Source organism: Lolium perenne, chromosome 5, assembly GCF_019359855.2.
Source record: "Lolium perenne isolate Kyuss_39 chromosome 5, Kyuss_2.0, whole genome shotgun sequence".
NCBI classification, from domain to species: domain Eukaryota; kingdom Viridiplantae; phylum Streptophyta; class Magnoliopsida; order Poales; family Poaceae; genus Lolium; species Lolium perenne.
In genome coordinates, this window is record NC_067248.2 from 247,416,913 (window position 1) to 247,443,006 (window position 26,094).

A 26,094-nucleotide genomic window follows, 5' to 3' on the forward strand; every position below is an offset into this window, starting at 1 on the left:
TGTATCCCGCCGATGAACTTGACGGGCTCGGTTCTAGCTGGAATCCAGCACTTGTCCTGAGGGACGATCGGAAAGTTGTCGGCGCACTGAACACGCCCCACTGCGATGGAGTCGTTGAAGCTTCCCATAGCGGAACCCTCCTGGTTCCGGCCTCCAGACGCCACTGGCCCCACGGTGGGCGCCAACTGTCGTTGCCTACTCGACGGTACTCCGGAGGAGGGATCCTCGCGGAGGGGGAAAGAAGTAGGGGCTATAGGGCGGAGAGCACTCGGGGCGGTGGTACGCGATTTACCCATCTTCGGAATACCTGCTCGAGGACATGGCCTACTGCTGCTTGTCTGGAATTATCTGGTGCTTTCGCGTTGTTACAATGAGTTGTGATTGTGCCTCTAGGGCTCCCAGGATCGGGCTTTTATAGACGCCCGGATCTAGAGTTTACACGGAGAGTCCTAGCTAGAATAGAATATGCCTAACTATGGAATATACATTGCCCGTGCAGTCAAGGATCCACCTAGATCTAATCTTGCCGTCATGGATCCGGATACTTCATAGGCCTCCATGGATCCACCTACTTGCATAGGTCGGTTAGGATCCGGCTCATGTTCCTAGACTGGACTTCATCCATCTTCTATCAACAACAACTGGGTCGCTCGGTGGGCCATATGCCACCACCACCATCTGTGGGCCACCCGGGCTTGCCGGATTTAGACCATGTCGTTGGCATACCCATAAAGTATAACCGCAACAACCTTGATTTATCTTGTTGTTGCATCATATGGTTTCACCTCTCTATAAATTGATTAAAACTTGGATTAGCTTCTATTCTCACCCCCCCTAAACACACACACTCGCTCATATACCCTTTGACATGTTTTGATGTATGTGAGTATGTCGCACATATGACCGAACAGATCATCGAGAGTGGTGCCATGGTTGGCATCAATAGAGAAGATGAGAGAGTTGTAGGAGAGGCGTCCAGCCGCTTCATTACATACCCCACAACTCATCATGGTCTATGATCTTGATGGCAGCAACGAGTTCGGAGTAGAACCCCTTCATCTTGGTGAAGAACTATGCAATTGCGAGGTTGTTATTTTTGTGTTGATGAGGGATGAATACAGTTGTGTGATCTTCGGTAAGGACAAGGAGGAGAGCATGGGAGTGACCGTCGCCCAAACCTCAGAAGTGGATTCATGCCCAAGGACATGAGCAAGAACATCCGACGACATGTATTTCAAGAGACAACTCGTGATGTGCTGATCTCGACCAATCCAATGTGGGTAGGCAAAATTTGGCATGGAGATATTCTTCTTGTTTGCATCCTCGATCTCGATGGTTCTAGCCGGGGCGACCCTCGCACCGCACAGTGGCGGGACCAACGACTCCTAAGTTTTGCAGCCAAGGTGGTCGGCGCTGTGGAAGGCAAAGATGCCATGGGAGCGGAGGGGAAGCCTTGGTCTTCCAATTTTGATGTAGATCGGCTCCGGTGGCTAGCTAGGTTGTTTGCGGAAGAGAAGAGCTCCGATACCATATCAATCATGAAGGCCCTAACTGTGGTTGAACAAGAAGGAAATATGGTATAAGGGGTATTTACTACACCATGCATATTTGTATAGGTTGTTGTTTAACACATGTCACTTGGATGGGTTGCGTCATCGTCGTCAGCGTAGTTGCGTATGGAGTGGTAGACGAGTTAGCCGCTGCATGCATGCCTGCATGCATAATGCTAACGTCGCCGGCCTGCTTAACTTTATCCCAACTTGTCACTGCTTCTTGAACCTACTGACTGATTGACTTGTTGATCGACACTTGGACAGGATGTCCCATCTTTTTCGTGGCAGTGAACAAAACTCCCCCCGCCCTGTGGTATGCCGAGACAGAGGCAGATAGCCCCAATCGAACAAAATAAAGGGTCGACAGCTTGCTTCCGGCCGAAGCAAATCCCTGCAGCGTAGACAGATTCCCCACTTGCAGTCAGTACGCAGTATAATCTGATGGCATTAAATGTCTTTTTTTTTCAAAATAGTTTATGCCACGGCAAATAAAGTGAACGCAAGGGATACTCATGCTGGTAGTGCAAGGAAACAACAGGCGTTGGCAGGGAAAATTCTTTTGCCATATGAGACCAAGCAAAAGCCTGATCGGCGCCGAGAGGGGCAGAGCGGTGGGTGTTCCTCCGGCTCCCTTGGGTGGCGCGGGGTGCACTTGTTTAATGAGCTGCCAGTTCCATCATGGCTTCCCATACAACACATGGGTCCATGCATAGTATCCAGTGGTCTTGGTACTCCTGGTCGCGGCGAGTGTCAGCGGCAGATCTCCACGCTACAAGCTAAAAGATGTCAACAGGGTAAGGCTGACAAACAAAGTTCGTCAGAGAGTTGCTCGATTTTCTGATATATTCGCACAAGTTGAAGCAATGGAGACAAAGCCCCCGATCGCTTCACATAGAAGAAGGGAAGATACACTGGACAAAAAGAAGTCAGTTGTATCACGAATTCACGATTCAGATGGAGTACAGAATGATGCACACACAAAATACACACATTTTATATGTAATCGGAGATTGGAAAACCGTCAAAAATAGGTAGTTAGAACATCTCCACTCGGCAGTACCATAGCCCTGAAAGAAACTAGGGTAGAGTATTTGGTAGGGTAGAGCCGTGCCTCTCTCGGGCGGCTAGTATCCTTGTATATATAGGGTAGAATAGAGTACATACAAGTTACAACACGTATACAAACACATATACCTCTACCACCTATACACGGTAGTTTAACACCCTCCCACAATCTCAGCCACTATGAAGGTTGAGATTGCGTCTACAACGCTGAAACAGCGGTAATGGTAGAGGTTTTGTGAATATGTCAGCTAACTGGTCTTTGGAGGATATGAACCTGATACGGAGCAACTTTTGGGCCACTCTTTCTCGAACAAAATGAAAGTCCACCTCTATATGTTTAGTTTGAGCATGAAACACAGGGTTCGACGAAAGATAGGTTGCTCCAATATTATCACACCAAAGAATAGGCGGCTGACTCTGGGAAACACCAAGCTCTCCAAGTAACGCCTGGATCCAGATGATTTCAACTGTTGCATTGGCAACAGCCTTATACTCTGACTCAGTACTGGAGCGTGAAACAGTAGCTTGTTTCCTAGCACTCCAAGCAACAAGATTGCCTCCATAAAATACAGCATAACCCCCGGTTGATCGACGATCATCAGCATTTCCTGCCCAGTCCGCATCGGAGAAGGCTGACAGGAGATCAGGAGAACGAGTAGGTCGTCTCAACAGCAAACCATCAGATAATGTAGACTGAACATATCGCAAAATACGTTTCACTGCTGACCAGTGTGAACTCCGAGGGGCATGTAGATACTGACAAACCTTGTTTACCGAGAAAGATAGATCAGGACGAGTCATGGTAAGATACTGCAAGCCACCAACAATGCTGCGGTAGCGTGTAGACTCATCAGCTGAAAGTGGTACACCATCCAAGGAGGACAACTTTTCAGAGGACACCATTGGCGTAGGGGAAGGGCCACACTTCAGAAGACCAGCACGCCGAAGTAACTCTGAGGCATACTTGCGCTGATTCAGAAGAAGACCACCATGTAAAAACTGAACCTCAATGCCAAGGAAGTAAGAGCATCTCCAGTCGCGTCCCCCAAACCGTCCCCCAAACCGCGCCGGATCGAGCGTTTGGGGGACGTGTTTTGTTCGTGCCGCGTTTGGGGGACGTCGCTCCCCAGCCGCGTCCCCCAAACGCCGCCCCCAAACATTTAAAATAATTTTTTTAGCACATAAACCATTTATATCAAATGTAGCATATGAAAAAAAATGTTTTCGAGGATTGTTTTGAAATTAAATTACAACAAACAATAAAAAAAGTAATCAAATATAATAAAAAGGGCTAGATGATACATCAAGGTGCCACGGTATTTCCTTTGATCCTCCACAAATGCTCAACGAGATCAGCTTGAAGTTGCTCATGCACATTGCTGTCACGGATCTCTGCGTGCATGGCGAGAAAATCAGCAAAATCTGCAGGCAACTCATGATCAACCTCCGCGAGAGGGCCTTGACACTCATAGGGACCAACATGTGACCTAACATGATTCTTGCGGTCATCCTCGATGATCATGTTGTGCATGATCACACAAGCCTGCATCACCTCCCACATTTGGTCGTGAGACCAGCTTAGAGCAGGGTACCGGACAATGGCAAATTGTGCTTGAAGCACACCAAATGCCCGCTCGACATCCTTCCTGCAAGCCTCCTGTCGTGTAGCAAAGTGAGAATTCTTCAGACCTGATGGATTCGAGATTGTTTTGACAAAAGTGGCCCATTTTGGATATATACCATCGGCTAGATAATAGCCTTTGGTATATTGGTGGCCATTGATCTCATAGTTGCATGGTGGAGCATGCCCTTCCACTAGTCTGCTGAACACCGGAGACCGCTGCAACACGTTGATGTCATTGTGTGATCCCGCCATGCCAAAGAAAGAATGCCAAATCCACAGGTCATAATCTGCCACAGCTTCAAGCACCACACTGCAATATCCATGACGCCCTTTGTATATACCTTGCCAAGCAAACGGGCAGTTCTTCCATGCCCAGTGCATGCAATCGATGCTTCCAAGCATTCCAGGAAATCCTCTGGCAGCATTTTGTGCCATGATCCTTGCAGTCTCTTCCTCAGTTGGCCCTCTCAAGTAGTATTTGCCAAACTTTCCCACCACAGCTCGGCAAAACTTGTACATGCACTCAATGGCAGTAGACTCACTCATGCGAAGGTAGTCGTCCTGTGTATCGGCAGGTGCTCCGTATGCAAGCATCCTCATGGCGGCGGTGCACTTACGAATGGATGAGAACCCGAGAACGCCTACGGCGTCGACCTTGAGCTTGAAGTAGGGGTCGAACTCTCGAACGCTCGTGGAGGATATTCATGAACAGGCACTTGATAATCCTGTACTGGCGAGGAAAATTGGCGGCATGTGTTGCCCCGTCGGCGAAGTAGTCGTTCTGCAGCATGGCATGCCCCTCCATCCTCTGCCGGGGCTTCGACTTCCTTCTTCCCGGCCTTGATCCTCCGCGGCGCGGCCTCTTCCTCTTCTCCGCCTCAGCGTCAAGCATGCCCTGGAGGGACGCGATGATCAGCAAATGCTCCCGCAGGTCGTCGTCGAACGCTTGCTCGTCCTCCAGCAGCAGGGCAACCATCTCATCATCGCTGTCCATGGCTAAAGCAAAATCAATGGTTAAAATTGCGCCGAGGCAGACGACGCAACAAACAGCGACCAATCGCGCCTACCTGGCAAGTCGTCGAGCACCTTCTGTGCGCGGAGGTGGGGCGGATTTGACGGCGCGTTCTGGGAGGCGCTGGCGACGCGGCGGCGGCGGCACGACCGGCGGGAGCCCCAGCCGCGACAACGGTGCTGACTCGCAGCATAGATCAGACGCCCAAACGGCCGGGAAATCCAGCGGCGGCGGTGGGGTGGGAGGCGCGGGAAGGAAGGAGCGACGAGAAAAGAGGCGCGAACCAACGGTTTATGCAAATAGTCGCCGACATGTGGGAGCCCACCTCGCTTTTCGTTGTGTCCGGCGTCCCCGGAGCGTCCCCTGTGGGATGGGGACGGGCTCGGGGCGCCGGACACCGTATAGGGGCGCGCCGGACAAAAATGGGCTTTGGGGGACGCGGCTGGAACGCTTTTTTTGTCCGGCGCGCCCCAAATCCCTTTGGGGGACGCTTTGGGGGACGCGACTGGAGATGCTCTAACTAAGCTGTCCAAGATCCTTAAGTGCAAAGGAACCACGCAATTGCTGAATAAGCCGATCAATAGCTCCAGTAGATGAGCTGACCACAATAATGTCGTCCACATAAACCAGTAAGTATAGGGTAGTATCAGGTCGATGTAGAATAAATAGTGAAGTATCAGCTGTAGAGGACTGAAAACCAAGACCACCAAGAACAGAGCAAAGACGTGCGTGCCATGCCCTGGGCGCTTGCTTAAGACCATATAGGGCCTTGTCAAGACGACACAAATGCATAGGCTGACTAGTGTCTTCAAAGCCAGGTGGTTGACGCATATAAACCTCCTCTTCAAGGATCCCATGTAAGAATGCATTTTGAATATCCAATTGCCTGAGATACCAACCATGTGTAAGTGCCATAGACAACAATAAGCGAATAGTAGTGGGCTTGACAACTGGACTAAAGGTATCTTCGTAGTCAAGACCATATCGCTGTTTGAACCCCTTAGCAACCAACCGAGCTTTATACCGCTCTATGGACCCATCGGATTTCTGCTTTACTTTGAAAACCCACTTAGAGTCAATAATATTGACCCCTGGAACTGGAGGAACAAGGCGCCATGTTTTATTTTCTTGAAGAGCAGAGAATTCCAATTCCATTGCAGCACGCCAGTGAGGACATGACATAGCCTCTCGATGATCACGGGGTTCATGAAGAGTAAGATCAACTGCATGAGCCAACCGAACAGCAGACCAGGCAATAGTTCCATCGGTTCTTTGTTTTGGTTGACGAATACCACGCTGCAAACGAGTAGTAATTCCAGGTGCAGGAGCAGAAACGATTCGTAAGTCAGCTTTGTTCAGCGAGGTAGATGGCGCTTGATCGACGTGAGGTGTAGAGGAATGCATGGCAAGCGAGTCAAGCAACGACATCGGGCCACCAGATTCTGGGCCGCCAGGTGATGGGCCACGAATGCGTGGCCGAGGAGGCGTAACAAAGCCATCACGCGCTGCTGCAGCTGATGCGTCTGCATGGGGGTGTAGCATCCCATGCAGATCGACGTGAGGCGTCGACGGAGCGACGTCCGCTGCAGGTACGTCTTCGACAGTTTCATCGAGAAGTTCAAGTCGAGCGCCACGGTGTTTGCCTGCATCATGGTTAGCCAACAGAGGAGTATATGCGACATCATCAAATTGGTCACGAGTAGAAATTTGTGGAGATGAAGTAGGCGAGGTGGATGTGGATGGTAGTTGAGAAAAAGGGAAAACATTCTCGTCAAAGATAACATCACGAGAAATATACATGCGGTTTGTAGGAACATGGAGACACTTGTAACCTTTGTGTATGGAACTATAACCGAGGAAGACACATTTTTTAGACCGAAACTCAAGTTTGTGTTTATTGTATGGACGGAGATGGGGCCAACATGCACAGCCAAAAACCTTAAGAAATGTATAATCAGGTGTTTCTCCTAATAGTCGGTGGAGAGGAGTCTGCATATCAATCACCCTGCTAGGCAAACGATTAATGAGAAAACACGCCGTGGAGAAGGCATCACTCCAAAAGCGGAAAGGAACGGAGGCATGTGCAAGTAGTGTTAGCCCTGTTTCAACAATGTGCCTATGTTTGCGTTCAGCAGTGCCATTTTGTTGATGTGTGTGTGGGCATGAAACTCGATGAGAGATGCCAATATCATGGAAAAATTTATCAAGGCGATGATATTCACCCCCCCCCCCCCCAGTCAGATTCAACATGTTGTTGAAACTGAAGGAATATTTGAAACACATCAGATTTTCGTTTGAGGAGATAAAGCCATGTGAAGCGACTATAACCATCCACAAAACTAACATAATACTCATGACCACTAGCAGATTTTTGGGCAGGACCCCAAACATCAGAAAATATGAACTCAAGTGGTGATGTAAAAACACGGGTAGAAAGAGAAAATGGTAGCTGGTGACTTTTGCCTTGTTGGCAAGCATCACATATTATTACATCTTTATTATTCGACTCTGAAGGAAGTTCACTATGATGTAAGACATGAAGGAGATATGCCCTAGAGGCAATAATAAAGTGGTTATCATTTATATCTTTATGTTTATGATAAATGTTTATATATCATGCTATAATTGTATTAACCGAAACATTAGTACATGTGTGATATGTAGACAACAAGAAGTCCCTAGTATGCCTCTTAAACTAGCTTGTTGATTAATGGATGATTAGTTTCATAATCATGAACATTGGATGTTATTAATAACAAGGTTATATCATTATATGAATGATGTAATGGACACACCCAATTAAGCGTAGCATAAGATCTCGTCATTAAGTTATTTGCTATAAGCTTTCGATACATAGTTACCTAGTCCTTATGACCATGAGATCATATAAATCACTTATACCGGAAAGGTACTTTGATTACACCAAACACCACTGCGTAAATGGGTGGCTATAAAGGTGGGATTAAGTATCCGGAAAGTATGAGTTGAGGCATATGGATCAACAGTGGGATTTGTCCATCCCGATGACGGATAGATATACTCTGGGCCCTCTCGGTGGAATGTCGTCTAATGTCTTGCAAGCATATGAATGAGTTCATAAGAGACCACATACCACGGTACGAGTAAAGAGTACTTGTCAGGAGACGAGGTTGAACAAGGTATAGAGTGATACCGAAGATCAAACCTCGGACAAGTAAAATATCGCGAGACAAAGGGAATTGGTAATATATGTGAATGGTTCATTCGATCACTAAAGTCATCGTTGAATATGTGGGAGCCATTATGGATCTCCAGATCCCGCTGTTGGTTATTGGTCGGAGTGAGTACTCAACCATGTCCGCATAGTTCTCGAACCGTAGGGTGACACACTTAAAGTTGGATGTTGAAATGGTAGTACTTGAATATGGAATGGAGTTCGAATATTTGTTCGGAGTCCCGGATGAGATCCCGGACATCACGAGGAGTTCCGGAATGGTCCGGAGAATAAGATTCATATATAGGATGTCATTTTATGTGAAATAAAATGTCGCGGAAGGTTCTATGGAAGGTTCTAGAAGGTTCTAGAAAAGTCTGGAAGAAACCACCAAGGAAGGTGGAGTCCACATGGGACTCCACCTCCATGGCCGGCCAGCCCTAGATGGGGAGGAGTCCCAAGTGGACTCCTCCATAGGGGGCCGGCCACCCCCCACATGGGAGGTGGAAATCCCACCTTTTGGTGGGAGTCCTAGTTGGGCTAGGTTTCCCCTCTTATGGAAGGTTTTTGGTTCGGGTCTTATTCGAAGACTTGGACACCAACACTTGGGGATCCACCTATATAATGAGGGGCCAAGGGAGGGGGCCGGCCACCCCAAGACCACAAGCTGGCCGCCCCCCTTGAGTGGCCGGCCACCCCCTCCCAAACCCTAGCCGCCCCCTTCTCCTCCATATCTCCCGCGTAGCTTAGCGAAGCTCCGCCGGACTTCTTCACCGCCACCGACACCACGCCGTCGTGCTGTCGGATTCAAGAGGAGCTACTACTTCCGCTGCCCGCTGGAACGGGGAGGTGGACGTCGTCTTCATCAACAACCGAACGTGTGACCGAGTACGGAGGTGCTGCCCGTTCGTGGCGCCGGAACCGATCGTGATCAAGATCTTCTACGCGCTTTTGCAAGCGGCAAGTGATCGTCTACCGCAGCAACAAGAGCCTCATCTTGTGAGACTCGATACTCCCTCGTTGCTACCGTCTTCTAGATTGCATCTTGGCTTGGATTGCGTGTTCGCCGTAGGAAAATTTTTGTTTTCTATGCAACGTTATCCTACAGTGGTATCAGAGCCGTGTCTATGCATAGATGGTTGCACGAGTAGAACACAATGGTTTTGTGGGCGTTGATGCTCTTGTTATCTTTAGTTTGAGTACTTTGCATCTTTGTGGCATAGTGGGATGAAGCGGCTCGGACTAACTTTACATGACCGCGTTCATGAGACTTGTTCCTCGTTCGACATGCAACTTGTATTGCATAAGAGGCTTTGCGGGTGTCTGTCTCTCCTACTATAGTGAAGATTCAATTTACTCTTCTATTGAAAACATTAGTATCAACGTTGTGGTTCATGTTCGTAGGTAGATTAGATCTCTCTCGAAAACCCTAAACCACGTAAAATATGCAAACCAAATTAGAGACGTCTAACTTGTTTTTGCAGGGTTTGGTGATGTGATATGGCCATGATATGATGATGAATATGTATGAGATGATCATTATTGTATTGTGGCAACCGGCAGGAGCCTTATGGTTGTCTTTAATTTTCATGTTGAGTAGTATTTCAAAGTAGTTGTAATAGTTGCTACATGAGGTGAACAACCATGAAGACGGCGTCATGAACCTTGACGCTACGCCGACGATGATGGAGATCATGCCCGTTGATGATGGAGATCATGTCCATGCTTTGGAGATGAAGATCGAAGGCGCAAAGACAAAAAGGCCATATCATATCACATATGAATTGCATGTGATGTTAATCCTTTATGCATCTTATTTTGCTTAGAACGCGACGGTAGCATTATAAGATGATCCCTCACATTAATATCAAGATAATAAAGTGTTCTCCCCTCGTATGCACCGTTGTAACAGTTAAATCGTTTGAAGCATCTCGTGATGATCGGATGTGATAGATTCAACGATTCACATACAACGGGTGTAAGCCATGTTGCACACGCGGAATACTTGGGTTTGCTTGACGAGCCTAGCATGTACAGACATGGCCTCGGGACAACGGAAACCGAAAGGTTGAACACGAGTCATATGGATGATATGATCAACATGTTGATGTTCACCATTGAAGCTACATCATCTCACGTGATGATCGGTTTTTGGTGTAGTGAATTTGGATCGTGTACTGATGGCGTGTATTTCACACGTTCGTTGGGCAACCCCAAGAGGAAGGTATGATGCGCACAGCAGCAAGTTTTCCCTCAGAAAGAAACCAAGGTTTATCGAACCAGGAGGAGCCAAGAAGCACGTTGAAGGTTGATGGCGGTGAGATGTAGTGCGGCGCAACACCAGGGATTCCGGCGCCAACGTGGAACCTGCACAACACAACCAAAGTACTTTGCCCCAACGAAACAGTGAGGTTGTCAATCTCACCGGCTTGCTGTAACAAAGGATTAACCGTATTGTGTGGAAGATGATTGTTTGCAGAAAACAGTAGAACAAGTATTGCAGTAGATTGTATTTCAGTAAAGAGAATTGGACCGGGGTCCACAGTTCACTAGAGGTGTCTCTCCCATAAGACGAACAGCATGTTGGGTGAACAAATTACAGTTGGGCAATTGACAAATAAAGAGAGCATGAAAATGCACATACATATCATGATGAGTATAGTGAGATTTAATTGGGCATTACGACAAAGTACATAGACCGCCATCCAACTGCATCTATGCCTAAAAAGTCCACCTTCAGGTTATCATCCGAACCCCCTCCAGTATTAAGTTGCAAAGCAACAGACAATTGCATTAAGTATGGTGCGTAATGTAATCAACAACTACATCCTTAGACATAGCATCAATGTTTTATCCCTAGTGGCAACAGCACAACACAACCTAAGAACTTTGTCACATCGTCCTGTGTGTTAATGCAGCATGAACCCACTATCGAGCATAAGTACTCCCTCTTGGAGTTACAAGCATCTACTTGGCCAGAGCATCTACTAGTAACGGAAAGCATGCAAGATCATAAACAACACATAAGCATAACTTTGATAATCAACATAACAAGTATTCTCTATTCATCGGATCCCAACAAACGCAACATATAGAATTACGTATAGATGATCTTGATCATGATAGGCAGCTCACAAGATCCGACAATGATAGCACAATGGGGAGAAGACAACCATCTAGCTACTGCTATGGACCCATAGTCCAGGGGTAGACTACTCACACATCACACCGGAGGCGACCATGGCGGCGTAGAGTCCTCCGGGAGATGATTCCCTCTCCGGCAAAGGGTGCCGGAGGCGATCTCCTGGATCCCCCGAGATGGGATCGGCGGCGGCGGCGTCTCTGGAAGGTTTTCCGTATCGTGGTTCTCGGTACTGGGGGTTTCGTCACGGAGGCTATTTGTAGGCGGAAGGGCAGGTCAAGAGGCGGCACGGGGGCCCCACACCACAGGGCCGCGCGGCCAAGGGGGGGGCCGCGCCGCCCTATAGTGTGGCCCCTCCGTGGCCCCTCTTCGTCTCTCCTTCGGACTTCTGGAAGCTTCGTGAGAAAATAGGCCCCTGGGCTTTGATTTCGTCCAATTCCGAGAATATTTCCTTACTAGGATTTCTGAAACCAAAAACAGCAGAAAAACAAAGAATCGGCACTTCGGCATCTTGTTAATAGGTTAGTTCCAGAAAATGCACGAATATGACATAAAGTGTGCATAAAACATGTAGATAACATCAATAATGTGGCATGGAACATAAGAAATTATCGATACGTCGGAGACGTATCAGCATCCCCAAGCTTAGTTCTGCTCGTCCCGAGCAGGTAAAACGATAACACAGATAATTTCTGGAGTGACATGCCATCATAATCTTGATCATACTATTTGTAAAGCATATGTAGTGAATGCAGCGATCAAAACAATGTATATGACATGAGTAAACAAGTGAATCATATAGCAAAGACTTTTCATGAATAGCACTTCAAGACAAGCATCAATAAGTCTTGCATAAGAGTTAACTCATAAAGCAATAATTCAAAGTAAAGATATTGAAGCAACACAAAAGAAGATTAAGTTTCAGCGGTTGCTTTCAACTTGTAACATGTATATCTCATGGATATTGTCAACATAGAGTAATATAATAAATGCAATAAGCAAGTATGTAGGAATCAATGCACGGTTCACACAAATGTTTGCTTCTTGAGGTGGAGAGAAATAGGTGAACTGACTCAACATTGAAAGTAAAAGAATGGTCCTCCATAGAGGAAAAAGCATCGATTGCTATATTTGTGCTAGAGCTTTGATTTTGAAAACATGAAACAATTTTGTCAACGGTAGTAATAAAGCATATGCATCATGTAAATTATATCTTATAAGTTGCAAGCCTCATGCATAGTGTACTAATAGTGCCCGCACCTTGTCCTAATTAGCTTGGACTACCTGGATTATCACCGCAATACATATGCTTTAACCAAGTATCACAAAGGGGTACCTCTATGCCGCCTGTACAAAGGTCTAAGGAGAAAGCTCGCATTGGATTTCTCGCTATTGATTATTCTCAACTTAGACATCCATACCGGGACAACATAGACAACAGATAATGGACTCCTCTTTTAATGCTTTAAGCATTCAACAACAATTAATTCTTTTCTCATTAGAGATTTGAGGATTGTTGTCCAAAACTGAAACTTCCACCATGGAACATGGCTTCGGTTAGCGGCCCGATGTTCTTCTCTCACAATATGCATGCTCAAACCATTCAACTCAGTGTAGATCGCCCTTACTTCAGACAAAACGAACATGCATAGCAACTCACATGAAATTCAACAATGAAAAGTTGATTGCGTCCCCAAGAAACATGGTTATCGCACAGCAAGCAACTTAATAAGAGATAAAGTGCATAATTACATATTCAATACCACAATAGTTTTTAAGCTATTTGTCCCATGAGCTATATATTGCAAAGGTGAATGATGGAGTTTTAAAGGTAGCACTCAAGCAATTTACTTTGGAATGGCGGAAAATACCATGTAGTAGGTAGGTATGGTGGACACAAATGGCATAGTGGTTGGCTCAAGTATTTTGGATGCATGAGAAGTATTCCCTCTCGATACAAGGTTTAGGCTAGCAAGGCTTATTTGAAACAAACACAAGGATGAACCGGTGCAGCAAAACTCACATAAAAGACATATTGAAAACATTATAAGACTCTACACCGTCTTCCTTGTTGTTCAAACTCAATACTAGAAATTATCTAGACCTTAGAGAAACCAAATATGCAAACCAAATTTTAGCATGCTCTATGTATTTCTTCATTAATGGGTGCAAAGCATATGATGCAAGAGCTTAAACATGAGCACAACAATTGCCAAGTATCACATTACCCAAGACATTTATAGCAATTACTACATGTATCATTTTCCAATTCCAACCATATAACAATTTAACGAAGGAGAAACTTCGCCATGAATACTATGAGTAGAAACCAAGGACATACTTGTCCATATGCTACAGCGGAGCGTGTATCTCTCCCATAAAGTGAATGCTAGGATCCATTTTATTCAAACAAAACAAAAAACAAAAACAAACCGACGCTCCAAGAAAAAGCACATAAGATGTGATGGAATAAAAATATAGTTTCAGGGGAGGAACCTGATAATGTTGTCGATGAAGAAGGGGATGCCTTGGGCATCCCCAAGCTTAGACGCTTGAGTCTTCTTGATATATGCAGGGGTGAACCACCGGGTGCATCCCCAAGCTTAGAGCTTTCACTCTCCTTGATCATGTTGCATCATACTCCTCTCTTGATCCTTGAAAACTTCCTCCACACCAAACTCGAAACAACTCATTAGAGGGTTAGTGCACATTATAAATTGACATATTCAGAGGTGACACAATCATTCTTAACACTTCTGGACATTGCATAATGCTACTGGACATTAGTGGATCAAAGAAATTCATCCAACATAGCGAAAGAGGCAATGCGAAATAAAAGGCAGAATCTGTCAAAACAGAACAGTTCGTATTGACGAATTTTAAAATGGCACCAGACTTGCTCAGATGAAAATGCTCAAATTGAATGAAAGTTGCATACATATCTGAGGATCATGCACGTAAATTGGCTTAATTTTCTGAGCTACCTACAGGGAGGTGGACCCAGATTCGTGACAGCAAAGAAATCTGGAACTGTGCAGTAATCCAAATCTAGTACTTACTTTTCTATTAACGGCTTAACTTGGCACAACAAAACACAAAACTAAGATAAGGAGAGGTTGCTACAGTAGTAAACAACTTCCAAGACACAAAATAAAAACAAAGTACTGTAGGTAAAAACATGGGTTGTCTCCCATAAGCGCTTTTCTTTAACGCCTTTCAGCTAGGCGCAGAAAGTGTGCATCAAGTATTATCGAGAGATGAAGTGTCAACATCATAATTTGTTCTCATAATAGAGTCAAAAGGTACCTTCATTCTCTTTCTAGGGAAGTGTTCCATACCTTTCTTGAGAGGAAATTGATATTTTATATTACCTTCCTTCATATCAATAATAGCACCAACAGTTCGAAGAAAAGGTCTTCCCAATATAATGGGACAAGATGCATTGCATTCAATATCCAAGACAACAAAATCAACGGGAACCAGGTTATTGTTAACGGTAATGCGAACATTATCAACTTTACCCAAAGGTTTCTTTGTAGAATGATCAGCAAGATTAACATCCAAATAACAATTTTTCAGCGGTGGCAAGTCAAGCATATTATAAATTTTCTTAGGCATAACAGAAATACTTGCACCAAGATCACATAAAGCATTACAATCAAAATCTTTAACCTTCATCTTAATGAGGGGCTCCCAACCATCCTCTAACTTTTTAGGAATAGAGGCTTCACGCTCTAGTTTCTCTTCTCTAGCTTTTATGAGAGCATTTGTAATATGATGCGTGAAAGCCAAATTTATAGCACTAGCATTAGGACTTTTAGCAAGTTTTTGCAAGAACTTTATAACTTCAGAGATGTGGCAATCATCAAAATTCAAACCATTATAATCTAAAGCAATGGGATCATCATCCCCAATGTTGGAAAAAATTTCAGCAGCTTTATCACAGGCAGTTTCAGCAGTTTCAGGCAGTTTTTCGCGCTTTGCATTCGAAGTGGAAACATTGCTAACACCAATTCTTTTATTAGTATTAGTAGTGGGTGCAGCAACATGTGTAGCATTAGCATTACTAGTGGTGGTAATAGTCCAAACTTTAGCTATATTCTTCTCTTTAGCTAGTTTTTCATTTTCTTCTCTATCCCACCTAGCACGCAGCTCAGCCATTAATCTTATATTCTCATTAATTCTAACTTGAATGGCATTTGCTGTAGTAACAATCTTATTATGATGATTTTCATTAGGCAAAACTTTCGATTTCAAAAGATCAACATCAGCAGCAAGACTATCGACTTTAGAAGCAAGTATATCAATTTTCCCAAGCTTTTCTTCAACAGATTTGTTAAAAGCAGTTTGTGTACTAATAAATTCTTTAAGCATGGCTTCAAGTCCAGGGGGTGAACTCCTATTATTGTTGTAAGAATTTCCATAAGAATTACCATAGCCGTTGCCATTATTATAAGGATATGGCCTATAGTTGTTACTAGAATTGTTCCGGTAAGCATTGTTGTTGAAATTATTATTTTTAATGAAATTTACATCAACATGTTCTTCTTGTGCAACCAATGAAGCTAATGGAACATTATTAGGATCAATATTAGTCCTATCATTCACAAGCATAGACATAATAGCATCAATCTTATCACTCAAGGAAGAGGTTTCTTCGACATAATTTACCTTCTTACCTTGTGGAGCTCTTTCCGTGTGCCATTCAGAGTAGTTGATCATCATATTATCAAGAAGCTTTGTTGCTTCACCAAGAGTGATGGACATAAAGGTACCTCCAGCAGCTGAATCCAATAAATTCCGTGAAGAAAAATTTAGTCCTGCATAGAAGGTTTGGATGATCATCCAAGTAGTCACCCATGGGTTGGGCAATTTTTAACCAGAGATTTCATTCTTTCCCAAGCTTGAGCAACATGTTCAGTATCTAATTGTTTAAAATTCATTATGCTACTCCTCAAAGATATAATTTTAGCAGGGGGATAATATCTACCAATAAAAGCATCCTTGCATTTAGTCCATGAATCAATACTATTCTTAGGCAGAGATAGCAACCAATCTTTAGCTCTTCCTCTTAATGAGAAAGGGAACAATTTTAGTTTAATAATATCACCATCTACATCTTTATATTTTTGCATTTCACATAGTTCAACAAAATTATTAAGATGGGCAGCAGCATCATCAGAACTAATTCCAGAAAATTGATCTTTCATGACAAGATTCAAAGAAAGCAGTTTAATTTCAAAGAATTCTGCTGTAGTAGCAGGTGGAGCAATAGGTGTGCATAAGAAATCATTATTATTTGTGGTTGTGAAGTCACACAACTTAGTGTTTTCAGCGTTGGCCATTTTAGCAACAGTAAATAAAACAAACTAGATAAAGTAAATGCAAGTAAACTAATTTTTTTGTGTTTTCGATATAGCAAACAAGATAGCAAATAAAGTAAAACTAGCAACTAATTTTTTTGTATTTTGATTTAGTGCAGCAAACAAAGTAGTAAATAAAACTAAGCAAGACAAAAACAAAGTAAAGAGATTGAGAAGTGGAGACTCCCCTTGCAGCGTGTCTTGAACTCCCTGCAACGGCGCTTTAAAATATGCTTGATGGCGTGTATTTCACACGTTCGTTGGGCAACCCCAAGAGGAAGGTATGATGCGCACAGCAGCAAGTTTTCCCTCAGAAAGAAACCAAGGTTTATCGAACCAGGAGGAGCCAAGAAGCACGTTGAAGGTTGATGGCGGCGAGATGTAGTGCGGCGCAACACCAGGGATTCCGGCGCCAACGTGGAACCTGCACAACACAACCAAAGTACTTTGCCCCAACGAAACAGTGAGGTTGTCAATCTCACCGGCTTGCTGTAACAAAGGATTAACCGTATTGTGTGGAAGATGATTGTTTGCAGAAAACAGTAGAACAAGTATTGCAGTAGATTGTATTTCAGTAAAGAGAATTGGACCGGGGTCCACAGTTCACTAGAGGTGTCTCTCCCATAAGACGAACCAATGCATGTTGGGTGAACAAATTACAGTTGGGCAATTGACAAATAAAGAGAGCATGACAATGCACATACATATCATGATGAGTATAGTGAGATTTAATTGGGCATTACGACAAAGTACATAGACCGCCATCCAACTGCATCTATGCCTAAAAAGTCCACCTTCAGGTTATCATCCGAACCCCCTCCAGTATTAAGTTGCAAAGCAACAGACAATTGCATTAAGTATGGTGCGTAATGTAATCAACAACTACATCCTTAGACATAGCATCAATGTTTTATCCCTAGTGGCAACAGCACAACACAACCTTAGAACTTTCTCACATCGTCCTGTGTGTTAATGCAGGCATGAACCCACTATCGAGCATAAGTACTCCCTCTTGGAGTTACAAGCATCTACTTGGCCAGAGCATCTACTAGTAACGGAAAGCATGCAAGATCATAAACAACACATAAGCATAACTTTGATAATCAACATAACAAGTATTCTCTATTCATCGGATCCCAACAAACGCAACATATAGAATTACAGATAGATGATCTTGATCATTATAGGCAGCTCACAAGATCCGACAATGATAGCACAATGGGGAGAAGACAACCATCTAGCTACTGCTATGGACCCATAGTCCAGGGGTAGACTACTCACACATCACACCGGAGGCGACCATGGCGGCGTAGAGTCCTCCGGGAGATGATTCCCCTCTCCGGCAGGGTGCCGGAGGCGATCTCCTGGATCCCCCGAGATGGGATCGGCGGCGGCGGCGTCTCTGGAAGGTTTTCCGTATCGTGGTTCTCGGTACTGGGGGTTTCGTCACGGAGGCTATTTGTAGGCGGAAGGGCAGGTCAAGAGGCGGCACGGGGGCCCCACACCACAGGGCCGCGCGGCCAAGGGGGGGCCGCGCCGCCCTATAGTGTGGCCCCTCCGTGGCCCCTCTTCGTCTCTCCTTCGGACTTCTGGAAGCTTCGTGAGAAAATAGGCCCCTGGGCTTTGATTTCGTCCAATTCCGAGAATATTTCCTTACTAGGATTTCTGAAACCAAAAACAGCAGAAAACAAAGAATCGGCACTTCGGCATCTTGTTAATAGGTTAGTTCCAGAAAATGCACGAATATGACATAAAGTGTGCATAAAACATGTAGATAACATCAATAATGTGGCATGGAACATAAGAAATTATCGATACGTCGGAGACGTATCATGTACCACTTAACAACTATGAGGGATGTTGTATTAAGTGGGAGTTCATTAGTAATTAGATTAAAACATGAACTAATTATCATAAACATAGTCTGAGTAGTATTTTGAATTAATTTTGTAGTATTGGCATCCGTTTACTACTATGCGCTAGTCTTGTAATTGAGATAGAAATACTGTTAAAATCTGACAAGAAACTTTACGGTTTGGTACCGTATTGTTAAAGAATCAAGAATTCATTAAGTCCTATTGCAAACTTTTAGTAAACCTCATATTGTTGATTCAATGAGCTATGGTTTCAATTAGTACCTAAAGTTATCTTGTCTCCGTGAAACTTGAAGTTCAAATCTGTTTGAAAAGTAAGGAGCTGAAAAATTTAGTTTTCAGAAATAATCAAGGTATGAGATATATGTGATATCTAAGACCTTATTGCAAGATGATAGAATATAAATTTGGTGAGACTACATAAACTCATAAGTTTTATGAGAATGTATGAAGGTTGAAGACGCCAGGCGTCACAATCCTCCAACTATTGGGGCACTAATAATATTCGCATATCCATGAAGTTATCATCCTTAGTATGCACTGTTGCTAAGACTCGTCGTATCGAAGCATCACGTGATGATCGGGTGTTATAGATTCTACGTGTGCTTACAACGGGTGCAAACCAGATTTGCACATGTGAATACTAAGGTTAAACTTTATGAGCCTAGCATGTACAGACATGGTCTCAAAAAGTTGTCATGAATTGATGGATAAAAATATGAGTGAAATTGTTCATCATATTACAAAGTTACTAATAAGTGAAATCTAGAACACTTGTCATATGATGATCAACTTCAAAGTAAGAACCTCAAGGTTATTGGTATTTGACCAACAAACCTAGAAGTTATTGATGTTAAAGTGTTTTTCTGAATAATGAGGAAAGCTAAAAGAGAAACTGCAAAAGATATTTTGGCAAAAAGAAAGAAAAGACTAGAAAGTCTAGCTCAGGTGTATATAAATGATATACATGTTATGGTTGTATTCCTAGTTAAGTCACACAATGAAATTCTTGGGTATTAGTACCATATTGGTTGGTATGAAGTGTCATACAAAACAACGCAATACAAGAATACAATGGCCTAAGTGACTGACAAAGAATATGATAGGAATGCACGTCTAGAACAAAATAAAGTGTTATTATGTTCGTCGTTGGCATTCTATCTAGCCCTTAGAATTTATAATAAAGAACTTAATAATTGTTATTTTGCTCTGGTCAAATGAAAACAATGAGTTGTTCAAATTATGACATTACTCCATGTACGATGGATAAGTTATTATAAATATTAATGGTGAAACACACATACATAACACTGACGCTAAAATGCCATAAGGCAAATGATTTGAATTCCACTTATTTGTGGAACCGCCATTTAGGTCATGTTAGAAAGGAACGCATAAAGGAACTCCATGCAAATGGATTTTTGGAGTCATTTGATTTTTGAATCGTTTGGCGCTTGCAAATCTTTTCTAAAGAGAATGATTAAAATACCGTTCATAGGCCAAGAGTTGAACGGGCAACAAACTTAGTGGAAAAATACATAATGATGTATATGGTTCACTGAGCATAGTTGTGTGCGGGAGATTCTTCTACTTCATGAAAACTTTCAACAATGAATTGAGTATATATATGGATATATTCGATAAGGAAGAAGTTTGAAACATTTGAATGGGTTCAAATAAATTTCAACATGAAGTGGAAATCAACGTAATAGAAAAGTCAAATATCTATGATTGGATCATGGTGGAAATATTTGAATTACGAGTTTTAGCGAACATCTAAGAGAGTTATGAAATTATTCTACAACTCACATTTCTTGGAGTATCATAATGATGATATAGTATCCGAGATATGTATCCAAACCTTGTTGGATCAATGATGAGATAAAATATTGATGCCATTATATTTTTGTAGATTATGCTTTAGAGACTACCGCTTTTACACTGAATAGAGCATCATCATGATCCGATGAAATGACATCATACAAGTTATGACATGGGTATAAACCCTAATAGTCTTTTCTTTAAATTTTGGTCTAAGAGTTTACAACCAAAATCGGATGAATGTCTTCGTTGGTTATCCCAGAGATTTAATTGGGAATTCTTCCCACAAGACAAAGACAAAAGTGTTTGTCAATGTTCTTATTTCCAAGAAATTGTTTCTAGTGAAGTATTTGAGTGGGAGGACAATATAATTTGATAAGGTTTATGAACCTGAGCATAGTGATCAGAGTAGCGCAGCATCGGAATTGGTTTCGGAAGCGGCCACGACGATCATGGCTCCCATGACTACAAAGTGTTTTAGCCATGGAGATCGAAGTACATATTGAACCTACTGTAGGTATGGTTTACTTTGTGATCAAATAAATGATTTGTGGACAAAGGATTGATTTTGAACAATGATAAACCAACTACAAACAAAGAAGTTATGATGGGCCCTGACTCCGTTAAAATGGCCATGCGCCTTGAAATCCATAATAAGATGAATACTTTTTGAAAGTAAATGGATCTATAGACTTGGATGAAATATCCTTGAAGAAAGCTCGACTTGTTGAAAAATAGTTTACAACAAAGTTCAAAGAGTTGACTACGATAAGATTAGATCTTCCGTAGCAATGCTTATAGTCTATGTGGATTATTCTAGTAATCACTACATATTTCTTTTAGGAGATATGCTAGTAGGATGGCAAAATACATTACTTATCAGAAGTATGTATTAAAGGTGTATACAAGATACAACCAAGAGTTTTGCTGGTCTGTGGAATACTAGATAGGTATACGAACTTCAATTGGATGAAGCAAGTATTGCGGAGTAGGAATCTTCACCAGATGAAATAGTCAAAGAGTTTTTTGATTTCATCAGAGACGATGAAGAAGCTTGCATTTGCAAGAAATTAAGTGGGAGCACTGAGACATATTTATAATACTTTATGTAGATGACATATAGTTGGTTATAAATAATGTAATTATATACTTGATTAAAATGTTTCATTGAAAATTAACTTCAATGAAAGGATATGGACTAAAACATATTTAGTGTCAAGATCTATGAAGATAGATTGAAACACATAATAAGTTTAAGTCAAAGTACATAGAATGGATATTGAAATAGTTCAATATAGAAATATTAAGAAAATGTTCTTGTCATGTGAAGGTTTAACAAGACTTGAGTGTATCTGACACTCGATGAGTAAAAAACACATGAGTGATTTTAGATCACGAATAATATGTACAAAATCAGATATCTTGTGCTCTAAAATGTTATGAGCATATACCGGAATGATTCATAAGATGATCATGGGACGACAGTAAGAATATCCTTGAGTACTTTAGAAGAACTAAGGATATATATATTTTTGTATGAAGAAATGACAAACAAATCGCTGTAAGGTGTTACACCGATATTGGTTTTGTCATATATAAAATATAATTTCAATCTCAAATTAGACTAAGTGTTGTTTTAAAAGTAGCACAATGAGCTAGAAGTTGTCTATGCTAGATTTAGAAGAGTTCTAAATATTGTGACGGAATCTACAAAAGAAGGCAGAGTATGTCATTGTTTTGACAATGACAAAGGATGTTAAGTCAAGAGGTTCTTTGAGAACTTGGTGTATTTCCGACAGAGTCAGAACTTTGAAGCTATATTGTGTGTGACAATATAAGTGACATATTTCAGACAGCGGAATTAAGGTTCCACCAGAAGATCAAACATATATAATGCCAACTCATTTGGAAATGAGTGATGCGTTGAGACGCAAACGAATTACAAAATACATACGTTTCTGAGCGTGTCAGATCCGATGACTAAAAACCTCTCCCGTGAGCAATACATGATAAAGCACCAGAAGGCCAAGGTGTTATATCTTTACAAATGTAAACTAGATTATTGACTCTAGTGCAAGTGGGAGACTGAAGGAGATATGCCCTAGAGGCAATAATAAAGTGGTTATCATTTATATCTTTATGTTTATGATAAATGTTTATATATCATGCTATAATTGTATTAACCGAAACATTAGTACATGTGTGATATGTAGACAACAAGAAGTCCCTAGTATGCCTCTTAAACTAGCTTGTTGATTAATGGATGATTAGTTTCATAATCATGAACATTGGATGTTATTAATAACAAGGTTATATCATTATATGAATGATGTAATGGACACACCCAATTAAGCGTAGCATAAGATCTCGTCATTAAGTTATTTGCTATAAGCTTTCGATACATAGTTACCTAGTCCTTATGACCATGAGATCATATAAATCACTTATACCGGAAAGGTACTTTGATTACACCAAACACCACTGCGTAAATGGGTGGCTATAAAGGTGGGATTAAGTATCCGGAAAGTATGAGTTGAGGCATATGGATCAACAAAGTGGGATTTGTCCATCCCGATGACGGATAGATATACTGGGCCCTCTCGGTGGAATGTCGTCTAATGTCTTGCAAGCATATGAATGAGTTCATAAGAGACCACATACCACGGTACGAGTAAAGAGTACTTGTCAGGAGACGAGGTTGAACAAGGTATAGAGTGATACCGAAGATCAAACCTCGGACAAGTAAAATATCGCGAGACAAAGGGAATTGGTAATATATGTGAATGGTTCATTCGATCACTAAAGTCATCGTTGAATATGTGGGAGCCATTATGGATCTCCAGATCCCGCTATTGGTTATTGGTCGGAGTGAGTACTCAACCATGTCCGCATAGTTCTCGAACCGTAGGGTGACACACTTAAAGTTGGATGTTGAAATGGTAGTACTTGAATATGGAATGGAGTTCGAATATTTGTTCGGAGTCCCGGATGAGATCCCGGACATCACGAGGAGTTCCGGAATGGTCCGGAGAATAAGATTCATATATAGGATGTCATTTTATGTGAAATAAAATGTCGCGGAAGGTTCTATGGAAGGTTCTAGAAGGTTCTAGAAAAGTCCGGAAGAAACCACCAAGGAAGGTGGTGGACTCCACCTCCATGGCCGGCCAGCCCTAGATGGGGAGGAGTCCCAAGTGGACTCCTCCATAGGGGGCCGGCCACCCCCCACATGGGAGGTGGAAATCCCACCTTTTGGTGGGAGTCCTAGTTGGGCTAGGTTTCCCCTCTTATGGAAGGTTTTTGGTTCGGGTCTTATTCGAAGACTTGGACACCAACACTTGGGGATCCACCTATATAATGAGGGGCCAAGGGAGGGGGCCGGCCACCCCAAGACCACAAGCTGGCCGCCCCCCTTGAGTGGCCGGCCACCCCCTCCCAAACCCTAGCCGCCCCCTTCTCCTCCATATCTCCCGCGTAGCTTAGCGAAGCTCCGCCGGACTTCTTCACCGCCACCGACACCACGCCGTCGTGCTGTCGGATTCAAGAGGAGCTACTACTTCCGCTGCCCGCTGGAACGGGGAGGTGGACGTCGTCTTCATCAACAACCGAACGTGTGACCGAGTACGGAGGTGCTGCCCGTTCGTGGCGCCGGAACTGATCGTGATCAAGATCTTCTACGCGCTTTTGCAAGCGGCAAGTGATCGTCTACCGCAGCAACAAGAGCCTCATCTTGTAGGCTTTGGAATCTCTTCAAGGGTGAGACTCGATACTCCCTCGTTGCTACCGTCTTCTAGATTGCATCTTGGCTTGGATTGCGTGTTCGCCGTAGGAAAATTTTTGTTTTCTATGCAACGTTATCCTACAAGACATGCTGAACAATCTGACTAGCTGGATGACCTAAACGAGAGTGCCACCGAGAACGGGACACCTTGACACTGCTGAAGACATGCTTGACCGCAGAAATATCTAGATTATAGAGTCCTCCACGGCATCCCCCTCTAAGAAGAACCTCCCTCGTTCTTCGATCCTTAACAAAGAAATACCAAGGGTGAAATTCAAAGAACACATTATTATCAAGGGAGAATTTTTTGACAGATAAAAGATTGCGAGTGACAGATGGAACGTGGAGGATATTTTTTAAGTGTAAAGGATGTGATGATGTAGGGAGAGTAGAGTGACCAATGTGAGTAATGCGCATACCTTGCCCATTGGCCGTGTGAACATGATCCTTGCCATGATATTGTTCCTTCACATGGAGCTTGTCAAGTTCATTGGTGAGATGATCAGTCGGACTAGTATCAGCATACCAGCTTGGATCCACAGGGAAGGACGAGGTAGACCCATGATGATGATGCTGCGTGGAGACGGAGAATGCTGAAATCTGCTTCTCCATGTATCGGCCATCATTACCCGCGCCAAGAAATTTTTTATCAAACCTCTTGAAGCAACACGATGCGACGTGTCCCACTTTTGAACAAATTTGGCATGTTGGGCGGTTGCTTGCACCGCCACTAGGAGCTCCACGGTACTGATTAGACGTAGAGTTTGGCGGAGGTGAGGAGTAATTGCCCTTGGAAGGAGGATGGTACTGCTGCTGCTGGTTGCCTTTTCCGCCCGAAGACGTCTTGGGACCAGCAAAATTCACCGACATCTGCAGATCGGCCTGAAGATCAGACTTCCGTTCATCCATGCGTTGTTCAGTAGCGAGCATCTGAGCATAGACGTCACGAAGGGGCATAGGGTTGGTGAGTGCACGGGCTGACACGAGTTGCACTAGTGAATCGTAGTCCTGAGCAAGTCCGCGCATGAGATAGCCGGTAAACTCCGCAGTGCTGAGAGGCTGCCCAATGGACATCAGTGAATCTGCGAGAGCTTTGACCTCATTATAGTAGACGGAGATTTTCTTGTCCTCCTTTTTGCACTTCTGAAGGGCTCCACGGATCTGCATGGAGCGAGATATTGTCTGCGCCGTGAAGCTAGATTCAAGTGTTCCCCATGCATCGGCTGCGGAGGTGGAGAACAAGATAATCCCTTGAATATCCTCATGCGATGTAGACATGATCGCAGAGAGTATGGCAGCATCCTGCTGGTGCCAGGCGGTAAACGCCGGGTTGTGTATCACCGGAGGAGCCTTGGCGTCAGTGGCCAGGGCGGGGTTCTCCACCGATTCCGGCGGACAGGGGAACGTGCCGTCGACAAATCCGGTGAGGAGATGGCTGCGGAGGACATTAAGGACCTGCGCGCGCCCGTAGAGGTAGTTCCCGCCATTGAGGCGGTTGGTGATGTAGGGGGCGAAGTTGAACGGGCCGGAAGAGCTGCCCGATGACGATCCTCCTCCGCCGCCAAAGTTCAGCAGCGGATCGGAGAGCTTTGGCGCAGACTCGTTGGAGGACTTGGAGCCCACGGAGGTTACGGAGGACGGCGAGGTGATCGACATGGCGATGCAG

At 43.6% G+C, this 26,094-nt stretch overlaps 1 protein-coding gene across 1 annotated transcript; it reads right to left on the bottom strand.

Moving 5' to 3' along the window:
• Positions 1-2,303: 2,303 nt before the first annotated feature.
• On the bottom strand, positions 2,304-26,084 carry LOC127304277 (uncharacterized). Its single transcript, XM_071821129.1, has 9 exons — positions 24,848-26,084; positions 7,193-7,353; positions 6,691-6,897; positions 6,344-6,477; positions 5,310-5,617; positions 4,922-5,238; positions 3,393-3,587; positions 3,035-3,311; positions 2,304-2,329 (listed from the first exon to the last, which is right to left on the bottom strand). Exons 1-9 carry the CDS (start codon positions 26,082-26,084, stop codon positions 2,304-2,306), a joined length of 2,862 nt encoding a protein of 953 aa, XP_071677230.1.
• Positions 26,085-26,094: the final 10 nt, after the last annotated feature.